This window comes from Rhodamnia argentea, chromosome 7, assembly GCF_020921035.1.
Source record: "Rhodamnia argentea isolate NSW1041297 chromosome 7, ASM2092103v1, whole genome shotgun sequence".
NCBI classification, from domain to species: domain Eukaryota; kingdom Viridiplantae; phylum Streptophyta; class Magnoliopsida; order Myrtales; family Myrtaceae; genus Rhodamnia; species Rhodamnia argentea.
Window position 1 is genome coordinate 29644289 of NC_063156.1, and position 13372 is coordinate 29657660.

General features: G+C 42.0%; 2 protein-coding genes across 4 annotated transcripts; both read right to left on the reverse strand.

The window, feature by feature from the left end:
* Positions 1-2911: 2911 nt before the first annotated feature.
* Positions 2912-7022, reverse strand: LOC115749571 (nuclear transcription factor Y subunit C-1). 3 transcript variants are annotated; one of them, XM_030686445.2, is made up of 2 exons: positions 6325-7022; positions 2912-3021 (listed from the first exon to the last, which is right to left on the reverse strand). In XM_030686445.2, exons 1-2 carry the CDS (start codon positions 7002-7004, stop codon positions 2985-2987), a joined length of 717 nt encoding a protein of 238 aa, XP_030542305.1. In that variant the 5' UTR covers positions 7005-7022; the 3' UTR covers positions 2912-2984. The 3 variants fall into 3 exon arrangements, with proteins under 3 accessions (XP_030542305.1, XP_030542307.1, XP_030542306.1); XM_030686447.2 differs by having other exon boundaries at positions 2912-3226; XM_030686446.2 differs by having other exon boundaries at positions 2912-3260.
* A 2994-nt stretch (positions 7023-10016) lies between these two features.
* On the reverse strand, positions 10017-12287 carry LOC115749609 (non-specific phospholipase C6). The gene is made up of 3 exons (XM_030686500.2): positions 11195-12287; positions 10581-10757; positions 10017-10469 (listed from the first exon to the last, which is right to left on the reverse strand). Exons 1-3 carry the CDS (start codon positions 12276-12278, stop codon positions 10171-10173), a joined length of 1560 nt encoding a protein of 519 aa, XP_030542360.1. The 5' UTR covers positions 12279-12287; the 3' UTR covers positions 10017-10170.
* Positions 12288-13372: the final 1085 nt, after the last annotated feature.

The following is a 13372-nucleotide window of genomic DNA, read 5'->3' on the forward strand; positions in this document are numbered from 1 at the left end:
CGAGCTCGCCCACCTCATTTGTAAAGGTTTGCAGTACGCTTCTTGGATCGACTCCTTCATTTGTGATCTTGGAGGGGGAAATCAAACCCAAGCACACCCTAAAGAATTAGAAAAATTATTTAAAAAGTCTCAAAATTAATTATACGGACGTTAATTCGGTCTTGAACTTTTTGATTAAATCAATTCAATCCTAATCTTTTTTGTATATTTTTCAACTAAGTATATCTAATCAATTTTGCTCGGAAAAGTTTGATGTGGATAAGTCAGCACAAGTTGATCCATGTGGTTGGATCGACTTTGACTAGACACTAGAAAATGAACCGGCCCGTTTCACCTTAAAAATAAGAGTTAATATTACGAAAAACTAGTATTCTTGTGACAAACTTATCTCAAATTATTTTTTTTTACCATAAAAAAACTCCAAACTGGTATTCATGTAACAAATTTACCCATAACTATTTTTTTGACCACCAAAAACTTCAAACCGGTACATCTTTGACAAATTTACCAAAAACTAATTTTTTGACAACCAAAAATCCCAAACTACACATATGACAAATTTATCATCTGTTAGTTTTAGTTAAATTAAATTAATATTAAGAAAAACTTCAAATTGATACACATATGATAAACAGAGTATGAAAACTCCAAACGTTTGCATCCGGCAATTGTCACTTATCATCCAACTTAGTAATTTGACGGTAAAATTTAACGAAAACTAACATATGATAAATTTGTTACATGTGTATCAGTTTGGGGTAAATTTGTTAAGGCTGTATCGGAATTTTTTATGGTAAAAAAATTTAATTTGAAATAAATTTATAGTAAATGTACTAGTTTGAAATTTTTGATAGTAACTTTATCTAAAGATGCCCTAAGTCATTCTTCGCCCAATGCCGGATGAACCCCAATTTGACCACATCCAAGAATCTCTCAAATTATGCGATCTCGTCTCGCCATTTCCGTCGAGCCGAGTCGTTCTTCCATACATCACGTTCGTTAATCGAGAGCAAGCAAAATCGATTCGGCCAAATAGCGAGCAAGCAAAATCGTGAAGAGCCGTATTTGCGAAGGCGTTTTCCCCCCAAATTCGATCATTTCTTTCCATTTCCCTCAAGCTGATTCTTTCTTCCGTCGAATCGATAGTAGTAGAGTTCCCCCATTTCGTCCAATGCTCGCCCGACGCCTTGGCCCGGATTCACTCGTCTAAATCGCGAAGATTTGGAAACATGAATTTTGCCTTGTTGCCATGGTTGTAGGTATCTGTATGATCACTCCAATGAACTATCTGAACAAGGTAATGCAGATCTAGAGCTCATGCAATTGTTCAACTTTTGAAACATGAATCTTGCCTTGTAGACATGCGAAGCTTTTTGCCTGCAATTTCTCAAATTGGGAGTTGATTACTCAGTTAGCATCCGACCGGAAAAAGAAAAAAGAAACAACATTTAGCAAGACTTGGAGCATTAAGTATGAAAAGAAGAAGAGAATTCAAGTTTAATAATCAACTCCCAATTTAAGATACTGCAAGCAAAATGTTTTCCATGTCAACAAGGCAAGATTCATGTATCCAAACTTGAACCAGGCAAGAGCTCTAGATCTGCATTACCTTGTTGGGATAGTTCATCGGAGTGATCACAGAGTTGCCCACAACCATGTCAACAAGACAAGATTCATGTTTACAAAACTTCACGATTTAGACGAGCGGATTTAGGCGAAGGCGTTGGGCGATAGTTGGACGAAATGGGGGAGTCGACCACTATTGATTTGACTAAGGAGTCAACTTGAGGGAACTGGCAAGAAGTGGTCGAATTTGTGGCAAAACCAATTCACAATTAGGGATCCGACCAAAAAAAAAAAAATTCACAATTAGGGTTCTTCACGATTTTGCTTGCTTGCGATTTTAGCAGAATAGAATATGGGGCTTCGGCTGAATTGATTTTGTTTGCTCTCCGACTCAGCTTGAGGAAAATGGCAAGACAGGATTGAATCTGGTCAAAAATCAGGTCCATCCGTGAAATGGGGCCTTTTTTATATATATCTGTGGGCTTTTTCTAAGTGAAATGGAGCCATTTTTTATTTCCGGTGTCCGCATTAGCCCAATCTGGCCACACGGGATGGCCGGTGCTAAATGGGTATCCATGTCAGACTTTTCCGAGTAAAATTAACAGAATGACCTCAATTAAAAAATATGCAAAAGATTTAGAATTTAATTTATCGAATTACAAAGTTTAGAACTGAATTATCATCCATTCAAAAGCATAAAAAACTTCCTTTTCAAAAGAGGGAAAGATCACTCCTAAATGCGGCTGTGATCTTTTTCTTATATACGATACCACCAGATGCACTCCTGAGAATTGCATCGTTGTGCCTGCTCCATTGACTTAAAGTGGATTCGGGATATAGGACTGTTATAGTAATTTTCCCTCAAAGCATGCAATAACAAAATGTGAGGCGCCATTACTTGGATTGCGGCTATTGTAGGGATAGGACTAGATATCCTGACCCCTTTCTCGAACGCCAATCAACGAAAGGAATTTGACAAATTCCATAAGCCATTTGCCGATTTTTAGTGTTTCGGGAACTCCCATCAGAGACTTATTGCTATCATTTTCAGGAGTTCGTAAATAAAATAGCAGTGCAGCTATCTCTTCTTCTCGCGAAATTAATTCTTGAACCGTCCATTCCCCCACCCATCCCACACTCCCCCACCCATCCCACACGCGCGCGCGCACGAACAAGAGAAAAAGAAAAGAAAAGAAGAAACTGTAAGAATCGCTGGTAGTCACTAGTGAGTTCATATGCTGTCTCCTCAAAACAACAAGGGCTTCAGTGAGCAAAGTCATACAAGAAACCACGGCCATGGTTGCGAACAGAGAAATGTTGGACCAAACGGAAGAAAACCAGAAAAGAAGCCAAATTGAAGATTAGAAGGGAGAAAGAAATGTACCTTCCACTTCCATTGATAATCATAAGTCAACTTCTCATAAAGTTATCTGAGTCATAGCAGCCATTCTGTTGCTGCACTCAATAAGTTATCTGAGTCCTCACAAGTTTTTGGTGGAAGTCAATACATTTTCTAACCAACATTGCCCACACACAATATAATGAAGAGTTGCATGGTGTTGATAAAAAATCCAGTTAACATCAGCAAAGCTCATTAACCCTTCGCCGCATCAGATAAAATCCTAATGTTAAGTCCTTAGTATCAGTCTGCTCGTTTCAACTGTGCGTCACCAGAGAAGATACACAGTCAATACCTTGCAAGTTTAGAATCAATGAAAAAGATCAATCAACAATCGCATAACAAAAGCTATTATAAAATAGACAACCGCAAACGTTAAGAAAACCCAAGGTAAGGTATCCTCAAACCGCAACCCCCAAACCTCCAAAACAATATGGTCAAGCTGTTAAAAAGCTTGACTAGATTCCTATCAACGACCATGCAACAGGACTACCGCGAGGGCACTACTTTTCTAAGCATTATCCTCTCTAGCATTTATTTAGATCCATGCAAAGACAAGTAGGCAGTCAGAGCCAGTATAAGTCACAAGAGCCAACGTGAAGCCAAAATATCATATGAACAACCTCCCACTACACTTCAAAACTAAGAGAAAAAGAAACTTCCACTACACAAACTTAAATCCTAAATAAAAAAGAAAGTACAGAGTAATGACTCCTGAGAGGTACCACTACCAACGCCTTTTACTAAGATACCCACAAGGCACTAGAGGATAACCGAGTGCCACGGTTACCTTCATAGTCCATAAAAGGGCAAAGAAATCAGCAACCATAGGCTAAAGCTTATTCTCAGGCTTTACAATCCACTCAAAGAAGCACTGCTCTCCCTTTCACCATTTAAGGCTAACGGAATGTTTAACTGGCAATTGACCTCTCACTACCCAGAGAAACATTGAAATTGCAGAATCATCAAGCTGAACAAATTACATTCACAAAGAAGATTCGCCATGAAGTTACATTCAACAGAATAAAGGATAGTGGGGAGAAAAAGGAAGTGGCATTCTTTATCATTGTGAATTTCTTAAGCCTCAGCCAAATTCACTCAGCAAACAGAAAAAAGAGTGAACAGTCATTCTACCAAAGTATACTATCAAAGATATTTGGCCTAGAGCATATCAATACAGTTCAATCACCTGACCCGATTAGGAAGAGGGAAAGATCTCTCTCACCTAGCAGGTGTCGAGAAGATCGATATACTCACATTGTGCATCAAATATGGCAGTCATTTCTCACCAGAATTTTGGTCAATTAAAATCATAGTTGTGCATTGGTAGTAGACAGTCTGCCATATATCCTATATCTCCTAAAGGGGCTTTCTTTAAGCAACTACAGTTCCCGGTCAGTAAGGTAGATTGTCAGATCAAGCAACACAGATTGCGTTAGCTTTATCAAAAGTAGTTACTTTTACTGTGTTATTAATTAGGAAGGCCAACAGCAAGTGGATTAAGTTACGTGGAAGCTACTTCACTCATCATGTCTTTTAATAAGAAGGTTAGATCTACCTTGGCAAAGATTATAAACTATCATGCAGAAATCAGATCTTGTACAATTAGGTTGAAAGACTGGGAAGGCAAGTGAGAGGAGAGGCTTATAAGCTACCAAGCTAAAGCCATTGGCTACTATTGATGATTATGGAGTTCTAGTTAGCTTGGAAGCCCTATAATTTCGGATAGATCTGGTAACACCCAACTCCAAGCAGCTGACAGAATCATCAAAGTACTGACTTTCTTGTATTTGTCTCAAAACATTTCAAACATATGGTAAGAATCATCTGTCAATGGTTTTGACTATTCATTTACCATATTAAACTGTGAAGAGTAATAGATGCCTGTCAGAATATCATTCAATTAATCCAGAAGAGATGCCTGTCATAATATCAGTCAATTAATCCAGAACAGTTCATTCCTAGGTTCTCAGCGGCATCAAAGCTCTCAGACCTCTTTCTCCCTCCCCCTTTAGTTTGCCCTCTCCCTTGATGGTTTGCTTCCCCTCATGGTACACATATCCAAGAAGAAAATTCATGTGAGAATAATTTTCTGCATCAAAGATGGGCAAGGAGTCGGTACATGAAGAAGAATATTCAGCCAAGAGTTGGGCATAATTTGTGGACACACTCACCGACTGATCTTTGTTGCCAGTGAGTGACTATTTACCAAAGAAGCAAAGCTGATTCACAAGCACAGTGATAACAGAATGACCATTCCTACAATATTGGTGAACTAAGTCGATATTGCGCTTTTCTTATCTTCTCTGACAATAATCTGTTTGCAGCTAATTGGCCAGTCAAAAAAGTCTATTTTTATCACTTTGGTCCTCGTGAAACACAGACAGTTACAGGATAAGAAGAACAACTAATAATTTCCAAATCTTTCCACACAGTAAAACATTGTTTGGTAGAAAGCCGTGTACCTCTCTTGAAGAAGTGCCTTGCATGGGAGCAACCGATGCCATCTGCCATATTCTATAACAAGGTGATGTCAGTGACTATTCCCCATGTCCGTCCAATTTCCTAACATTCTGGTCATCTACTGGCCAGAATCTAGCATCAGCTAATGCATGGAGCCAAAAGCCTAAATATCTAAGTAACTCTTTACTCGCCGGCTTATGGTGACATGTCCCGTGTCTATCCTACAAGACAGGCGTTTTTCTTGCCGGATTGCATCATACCGGCCTTTAAAAATTTGATGTTCGCATTGTCGTCTTTCTTCTTGAAATTCGTGTCGCCTTGTGGAACGTAATCTTTGCAATAAATTGTACTTTTGGCTAGTAGTGTTCAAAATCTTCTGTTTAATAGATGATAAATTCTGAAGATTGATATCAATCATTGATATGGATTTTACAGGCTCAATTCCGGCATAGTCGAGCTTGAGCTTGAGCTTGAGGACGAGCAAATAAAGCAGCTCAAGCTGCTATATCAGGGAATGGCTGAGCATCTTCTCAGCTGAAACAATTCAAGCACCCTCAAGAAACCACACAGTGAAAAAACAAGTACTTGTCTAAATGTTGAGATTTCCGATAAAAAAAAAATGTTGATTGCAATTTTACAGGATAAACCCAAAACGCTATTGCTTGAATTGAAAGGTTAGAACAGTTTTTTTCCCCAACCAAGAACATCACTATCAAATCCTAGGTGGCAAAACCAAACTTGGGGAAGCTTATGATCCAATCCACAATCATCACACCACGACAAGCACCTCAAACCATTCACTCAGCAGATGAAAAAGAACGAGGCGGAAAAGAAAGCCCGAAAAGTCATGCAAAACGAGAGTTGAAGCCACAAGATAGCGATCATTTGATACATACCCTTGGCCATCGAGATCCCCCGGCTTGCCGTATGCGCCGTCGTCGGGCGCGCCAGTCTGCCACACGCTCTGCCACGCCTGCGACGGCGGAGGAGGCTGCGCGTAGACTCCTTCGGCGGGGTCGAGGGCGGGGCGCCCGATCATCATCCCCGGTGCGGCGGGCTGCCCCATCGGAGGGTAATAGAAGGGGACCCCGCTCGCCGGCGGCCCAACCACGGCGGCGCCGAGGCAGGCAGCCTCGTCCTTGAGCTCGTCACGGGGAACGATGTCGACGAGGAAGTCGAAGATGTCGGTGCGGGTGATGGCGGCGGCGATGTCGTTCTTTTGGAGGGTGCGGCGCTTGTTCTCCTCGGCGTGGAGCCAGGAGCGGATGGTGAGCTCGAGTATGAAGAGCTCGCAGGCCTTGGCGAAGAGGATGGGAGCCTCAGCGGAGATCATGCGCACGTCCTCGTCGGCCTTCATAATCTTCTTGATCCGGGCCAGAGGGAGCTGGTGGTTCTTGAAGTCATTGGCTTGCTCGATCTCTTGCCTCTGGTAAGACCAGAACATCTGCAGCTGCTGCTGCTGCTGCTGCTGCAGCAGCTGGTGAAACGGTGCCGCTGGTAGGGCTCCGGCGGCCGCTTGCTGCGGAGGAGGTGGCGGGTAGGGGGCGGGCTGGGATTGCTGCTGGGCGTTGTCCATCGGAGGTGGAGGTGGAGGTGGAGGTGGTGGTGGTGGAGGTTGGAGGAGGTTTTTTATTACAAATTATTTTTTGAGGGATTTGATTTGATCGTGAAGATGGAGGGGGAGAGATGGGGATAAGGAACGAATCCAGCGGTGGTGGCTGATTCTCCCACTGGACCTGGGGCACACTTTGTTCTTTTTTAATTTATTTAGCCCTCCCCTACTTTTTTTTTTCTTTTAATTTTTTAACAAGTAATGTGAAGAAAAATGGACAAATAAATTTGCAAATAAGAGTATTAGAATTGTCGCTTGAGTTTGATATTATTTTAAATGAAGATTTGAAGTATTATCTTTATTTTTTAAAAAAGGCTTGACTGAGGATATTTTCGTATTTTTTTTTCATTTTTCTTTTTTTTCCTCTTCCTTCCACGGCCATTGCCCAACTCAGGTGAGGGCCTCCCTTGCCAGCCCTGGCCAGACAGCAAATGTTTACTTGAGTCTCAAATCTGTCCCCTTTGACTCTCCATCCAAAATTTCTCGCGAACAATCGAAAGATGGAAAACTCACAAGCGTGAGTTGTTCAAGTATCCCGAGCTGAGCCTAGTTATCAGAGATGGAAGACTCCCGAGCACAAGAGATTGAAGATGGAACACAAAATCGAAGATCATTGAATGAGATGGAAGGGACACTCTTAAGAGTAAGAGTAATTGAAGAAAGCCAACCTCCTTTACCCAAATTTGAATGTTATTTCTGCTGATATGGAAATTCATCTCCAAAAGATGTGAAAATGCCATGTAGGATTGCTTAGAGTGATTTTGAACAAAGGGTTAATAGAGGCAGATGAAGGACTCGAGTAAATTTTGGTGATTTTTATAAGGCAAAAAAAAGTTGAGAGTATAACTGGACCAAACCTAAAGTTGTTGATTTTTTATGAGATAAAAAAGGTTTTTGCTAGAAGTGGGACCAGATCTAAGTTTAGATTTTTTTTTTTTTTTAGGGTGTTAGGCCCAGTCTAAACCCATTTACCGAACATAGCCAACCAATTTAATGACACGAAATATGTTTTAAGAAATGGATCAATAATTCATTTTGACATATTTACTTTTAGGATCGAATTCGGTCATTTTAGCATAAGGTTGAATTGGTTTATATAAGAATTCTTCGTATTTTTCCTCTTACAATGCAAAGCCAAAATATTTATTTACCTACTCTTCAATGCAAAACTTATACAACTAGCTTCAATGTTTATTTACATACCATTCATTACTACATACAAATCACTCGATTCATTGTCACGGTTACGTTACGTTGAGCGTTGATAATACAAAACCTTACCTTGATATAATGTATATATCATGTCATGTCTATTGATAAAATTTGACGATTCCAAGAGCACAATTGGTGCGTTCGAGAACACTTCTGAGGAAAACTTTTGAAAAAATGCAAAAAACTTTAGGTGAAAAAGATTTTTTTTTTCAAAATGCAAATATTATTTGATAAAATATAATTTAAGAAAACATTGGGAAGTAGTTGTGATTAAATGCCTTTTGGAAAAAACTACATTTTATAGAAGGCTTTTGTTAGTTTTGCTCTTTTTAATTAGCAAACCTTTATCGACAAAACTCAACCACCAACCAGGCTCGCTTGAGATCGTTGTCGCTTGGGTTTGCGGACCCAAGCGATGTGGCTCGGGGTTAGACAACCTCAAGCGTCGCCCGGGATCGCACTATCTTAAGCGAGGTTTGTTGTCACCGGACTAACATGGCTCCTTGCCGGTGAAGTTACGGATGTGGGGATATTTTCGAAATTATAAAGTTTAGCGATAACAAAGTAGAAAAAAATGTATTTCCATTCCGAAAATGCTCAAAGCACCTCGGGATTTGCCTTGGACCAAAGGACTTGAAGGACTTTGAGAGCGCAATTGCAACTCCCCCAAAACTCTCCAAAAAATTTGTCAAATAGTGCCTTTCTACAAAAGCTTTTAGTTTTGGAGCCTAAGGGCTTTGGAAAAGTAGTTCCCACACGCACCAAATCTCTCCGCCACATCAATGCAAAGCGAAAATTTATAATTTTGAGTCTAAGCAGAAAAAGTGGTGATTTCCAGACTCTGCACAAAAAAAAAAAAAAAACTGTAGGGCTCCGCTTCGAAGGTTCGAATCCCACTTCCGAGGCTTTCATTGCTTTATAACATTGACTAATATTTCAGAAGTGTGGCCGATTGTTCAAATTCAACCACCAAAACCCAAAGCACATGGCAAGAAATGGTGATGAAGCTAAGTCCAAAGTTTCGACTTTCGATTGCTACATCTCATAAGAGAGAACCATTGTTTCGGAACGAGTCCGGTGTGCAATTGCTCTCGTCGTCTCGAAAGATAAACCTTTCTCAGGAAGAAAAATTGTCCCAGCTTGGAGGCAACATGAAGTAACGCTAAGAAATGGTATTTTGCTTGGTGAAGGTCTGTTTCCCAACCCCTTTGACTTGCTCGAGCAAAACCGAAAGCACTGAGGTCATACATAAAGCACACAGCTGAAGCTTGTGCCAGTTTCAGATGTTTTTGTTTCCTCTTTCACATGGCTGCCCAACCTGCTTTGTCTTTGGCTACCCGAGACATCCATTCAAGGTGTTGACAGATAACCAAACTTACATTGGTTCTCATTGTCTTATCACCGAGTGGCCTAGAGCGCTAGGCATTTTATCATCAGACCGGGTTCACCTCACCTGACCTTGCTAAGGGTGGTGAGTAACAATTCTGAGAAAGTGCTCTCAGAAAATGATTTTAAGTGGCAGATGGGAGATCATAGAGCAATCTAGTTTGCATACTCAAAATGGTTCTGCAATTTTTATCGAACTCCTGCAAGTGCTCAATCAATCTGCAATTCTGGATGAACTTCCGAAGGCGGATATGGAAACATGAAACACTAGTCTACCTTTTCCCACTTTAATTAGAGAACAAGTTCGGAGAAGCAGTTGTTGCCGTCCTGTGGTCCATGGCAAGTTAAAGCAGATAATCGTCTAGCATGGAAAAACCATTTTCGAAAAACCGAACCTATGAAGCCAGCTTTCATTTTTTAATCTTTTTTTTTTCCGGGCCATTCTAATTCACTGATTCCTCAAGCATAGATATCCCTAAGTTTCCTATATAGACTGTTCTATCGGACATGTGAACACCCCCAACAGTTGTATCTAACTGTGGATAGAAGACCTTGTAGCGAGGGATGACCGCATATCAACAATAGCAGACTCATCCGCACCCAACTTGATGGCCTCTTTGCTTGCTCTCATGAACCGAGAAATGGCGCCATTCACGTACTCATTGGCCTCCTTCACGCTCATCTTCTTGCCCATCTCATCTGGGAAGCTGCTCAAGAAGTGGTCCCCTTTAAGAACAGCCGCTAACTGCACAAGTTCACTCTGAAACTCAGATAGCCCGCCGCTTTCCTTTGCTTCTGAATTCCTCAAAGGCGTCACATCAGGCAATGTCTCTGCGTAGAAGTCCAGAAGTTACCAGATGACATCAGACCCGACATGTAATAATTTAGCAGCATGTTAAACACTTGCTGATTGTGACCAGTGATTACTTAGTTCTCCATTACCTGGGCAGTTAAATCTTGGGGAGGTCAATTCTCCTACAACCTCTTCAAACGTGCCAGCCCATGCATCTCTGTGAGTCAAGAAGTTGGAGGTGAGGTTGAAAATTTTCTTTATCGTTGCAGGAATTGAAGAATGCTCGAACTCTGAATTTGGAGCTGGTCCCTTTGGACCGCTTATCACTGCAATTATCACCAATCCAAATATGTAAAGATCAATACTTGCCTGAGGCACATAGAGTTCCTAAAACAAAACAGAGCCATTTGTTAGCAAATAGCAACCAAGCCACTAGTATTGCCACCCAACTATAGTAGCTTTCTACTGTCAAAAGCAAATTATCAAAATTGGCCTCAAGTCAGTAACACCCTTCTCAAAATAATTCTTATTGATCTCCATTCTAAGGATGACTAGTTCAATAATGCCATAGAATATTTGGCTCAAATAAAGAATGTGTGATCCCTGCAGTCGTGGCTAATAGGCAAAAACTCAGTAACTGATTCAATAAGCAGGCAATGAAATGATTGTGTTTGAAAACATTTCTTCTGTCACATAGTTCGAGCTTCAACAGCACCACGAAAAGGCTACTGCAGAAACCAAGGAAAAAGGGAATTGCGCTTACCAGTTCCTTTCTTGATCCAAGGAGACACCATGACCGTGGGCACTCGAACCCCGAGGCGGTCGAACTTGAAGAAATATGGAGAGGGGCCAGTGTTCCCATCCGGATTAGGCACATTGATATATGGAGTCTCGACATGGTCATAGAATCCACCGTGCTCATCATAGGTGATGATCAAGAGTGTCTCATTCCACTGGGGGCTTCCTCTTAGTGTCTCATAGACCTCCTTAATAAGCTTTTGCCCATTGGCCACATCATGAGAAGGGTGATCATCGTTAGCCGGCATACCCTTGAGATCGAAGTACCGAGGCTCGATGACGGTCAGGCTGGGCAACTTCCCATCTCTAGCATCTCTCTTGAACTTCAAATCATACTGATGAAACTTGAAGATATACTTCAATTTCCTCAAGTTCCTATAGAACAGCGTGTTGGGTATGTTTTGGTAATAAATCCCAAAGTTCATGCCGTTCTCGTGGAGAGAATCAAAGATGGTCTTCTGAGGAAACCCTTTGGCAAGTAGTTTCTTGACATTGCTGGTGGAGCCATGAGAGGTGGCGGAGTAGACAAAGAGCCTGTTGGGTTGGGTCGGGCCAGGAATCGACGAGAACCACCGATCGAACACCGCAAATTCACTCACCAGAGCGGCATAAACGGGCACAGACTCAGGCCTGAAGCCTTTCATCACAGTTTCCGAGAGGTTCTGCGACATGCTCAGCGCTTGCTCCACAAAGCCTGTCATGGTAGGAACTGTGCCGGACCCGAACACCTGTTGCTGCACAGCTTCGAACGAGTGGCCCGGATCGGGATCGACGAACTCGGCGTCGTCCGTGAAGCAGATCATTTCCGGGTCAGTTTTGTTGGTCGAGACCGGATTGCACTCGCGCCCGGTGACGCCATTGATGTTAGGATTGATGGTTCTTTTCATCCATCCGAGCATGTGATCGAAGGACCTGTTCTCCAGCACCAACACCACGATTGTCTTGATGGGTTGTCCTTGTTGGGCCAAGGAGAGACGTGAAAGAGCGATACATAGGACAAGAATTGAAGGAAACAGAGGAAGTGGCCTCGTCTTCGTACGATTTCTCATAGCCGCTATGCTGGCAAAAAGCGAAAGACATACCAGAGTGAGAAACGATACGAAAGAAGATGATTTTGGCAAATGGGTTTGTCTAGATTTATGCGAGATCGGCTTTTTTCTAATTAGCTTTTTTGGCCTTGTGAGGGAATGAACTGATAGTGGAGCTTTATTTCGAGTGTGTGAGTAATAAAGTTGGTAGAGAATCTTGGTTATGTTATAATAAAGCTGTCCTGACCTCATTCCATCTGGCTTTGGTGGGGGTTGTGACGTGACATGTTCATTCCTGATTTCACTCGCAGAGAAGAGGCGGCAACTGCATTTGTTTTATGGTGCGAAGAGTGCGGAAGAGGAGGAACTTCTGGTCTCTTTCTGCTCATAACATGCGTCTTTTTTTAGTGGGACAACAGAAAAACCTGTAGCGTTATCGTGTGGTAGTGGGTGCGGTCACTCGAAATGAATATGGTCAACACTCGCTTGTTTTTCGACGATTCAGTTTCGACGGGGGAGACTCTGGTATCATCTTTTGGCTCTCGAAAGATTTGGGTCCCGATCTTTTTGGTTTCATTGTTTTTCTTCTTCCCTCCGTGTGTTCTAAGAGAACACTCGATTTTTAGACGGTAAAAGTATAATTTCGAATGGGTTTCTAAGCCCTGTTTAAAGGTACGGTGGGAAAAGGAGAAAAGAAACAAAGAGAGAGAGAGAAGCCGAAACCCAAAAGGAGTCACGGTGCCAATATTTACGCACTTCAAATCGGGCTGAGTTCTTCTTTGTGGGGGTCCCGCTCACCGACAACGACGAACCAGAATGGAAATGAGATCGGTTGTTGGACCGAACCCACGTGATGATACGGGCCTCCAGGCCCAGATCATGGGGTCGGCATTTCACCCACATGGCTTCCGTGCTCGGTTGGTGTCTGCGCCAATGTACAGGAGACTCTTGAATCTTGCCAGGACAGGAAACAAATCCTCCGCAGCAACGCCGGAACAATCCAATTCATCAATTTTCCCGGTCATTCCACCGGCAGGGTGGGGCGCGGTGGGATGGAATGGGGTTGAGGTTGGGATGTTTAGACGCAGATTGCAAGTTTAAACCTGCGTACAAGT